General features: G+C 34.8%; 1 protein-coding gene across 2 annotated transcripts in view; it reads left to right on the forward strand.

Annotated features, from left to right (window-relative positions):
- Positions 1-1,088, forward strand: part of TOPBP1 (DNA topoisomerase II binding protein 1) — a 53,036-nt gene extending 51,948 nt beyond the window's left edge. For both annotated transcript variants that reach the window (XM_045005714.1, XM_045005715.1), the window contains exon 28: positions 414-1,088. In XM_045005714.1, the coding sequence (XP_044861649.1) occupies positions 414-557 (144 nt within the window). In that variant the 3' untranslated portion in view covers positions 558-1,088. The remainder of the gene's footprint in view (positions 1-413) is intronic.
- Positions 1,089-1,407: the final 319 nt, after the last annotated feature.

Consider the following 1,407-nt stretch of genomic DNA (forward strand, 5'->3'; position numbering starts at 1 on the left):
GATCTAATGTTAATATTATTGTGCTGAGTTTCCATTCTGGCCACTAAAGAATGACAGAGGTTTGTTTGTGTTGGAACTGGATATATAGTATTGTTTTAGCTAGATGGTTTTTAGAATACACTAAATTATGTGTGTGAGACCTTGAGATTTACATGGGATGCATTTTGCATCAGGATTCTGATAAATTTTTGATAATTCCATGCCAAACCAGAAAAGTTTTAAAAACTTTAATGGGCAACTATCTCAATGTGTCAGAATCAGGATATGTTTAATAACTCCTTCATACAGTGTCCCAGAATGATAAACCTTTTTTAATTTTAGTTGGTTGCTAAAGGAGGGTCAAGTAGAATACTTTTTCTAATACTGTCTAGCTAAACAAATAGATTTAATTAAAACACTTTTTTCTTTCGAAGGAGCTTCCTCCTCCCATGGAGTGTTACTGTCTGCCAGAAGCTGTTTCTTATCTTCAAAATAGCAAAGAACTGGGAATTGGATTATCTCAGAAGAGAAAAGCACCTGGAGAAACAAGCAAAGTCAAACGATCCAGAATACACTGAGGGGATTCTCCATTTTTAGTTCTTGTATTTTAAATTTCTATTTATAAATATTTTTCCACTCTCAATGCTAAAAAAATTAAAAGCTTTTTTTATTGAATTTTGAATGTAATGTACTTAAAAGTTCCCTTGTGTTTAGTTTGCTGTAATATTAGTTGGAAAGATTGCTTTACTCTGTTAGTGGCACCTAATAACACCATGCACATTTGTACAAGAAGATATTTTGTCTACTTAATATTTTGATCACTGAGGCTTTCAGTTCACTTAGGGACATCAGCCTATAATAAAAACTAAGAATATTTTGGGTCCTTTCTTTACTTTGAAGTAAAGATAGTATTATCAGTCACTAAGAATCCTGCGGGGTTTGCCACAGGATGATAGAATCGTATATGCATGAGCTTCTCCACCAATCTGTACTTATTTTTGGAAAGGTAAGGGAAGAAGCAGATGTGTGAAAGGAAAGATAACAGTTTCTAAATTCTGTGTGCACTCACGCTTCACAATGAGACTGTAATAAAACACTTAACATTGCTATACAATCTTTAATTATTGCAACAAACCTTTGTGGTAGATAAATAGTAATATCCCAGTTTTACAGAAGAGGAGGAGAGCTGATATAGAGATGAAGTTATGCCATGGAGGTTCCAATTAGAAATGGGGGAGTTCTAACTACTGATATTTCATTAGTGTGGTGTGTCTGTTCTATATACATAAATGGTGTGACAGGGCAAGGCCAGATGGCTATAGAAAAGTAGTGGGAGATAGATATATTAGCCCCAGGCTAAACAAATCCCTGGTACCAGGATAAGTAAATGGCAGCTGCTCTGGGTCAATTAAGACACCTGGGGCTAAT

This window comes from Mauremys mutica, chromosome 2 (genome assembly GCF_020497125.1).
Source record: "Mauremys mutica isolate MM-2020 ecotype Southern chromosome 2, ASM2049712v1, whole genome shotgun sequence".
Taxonomy (NCBI): domain Eukaryota; kingdom Metazoa; phylum Chordata; order Testudines; family Geoemydidae; genus Mauremys; species Mauremys mutica.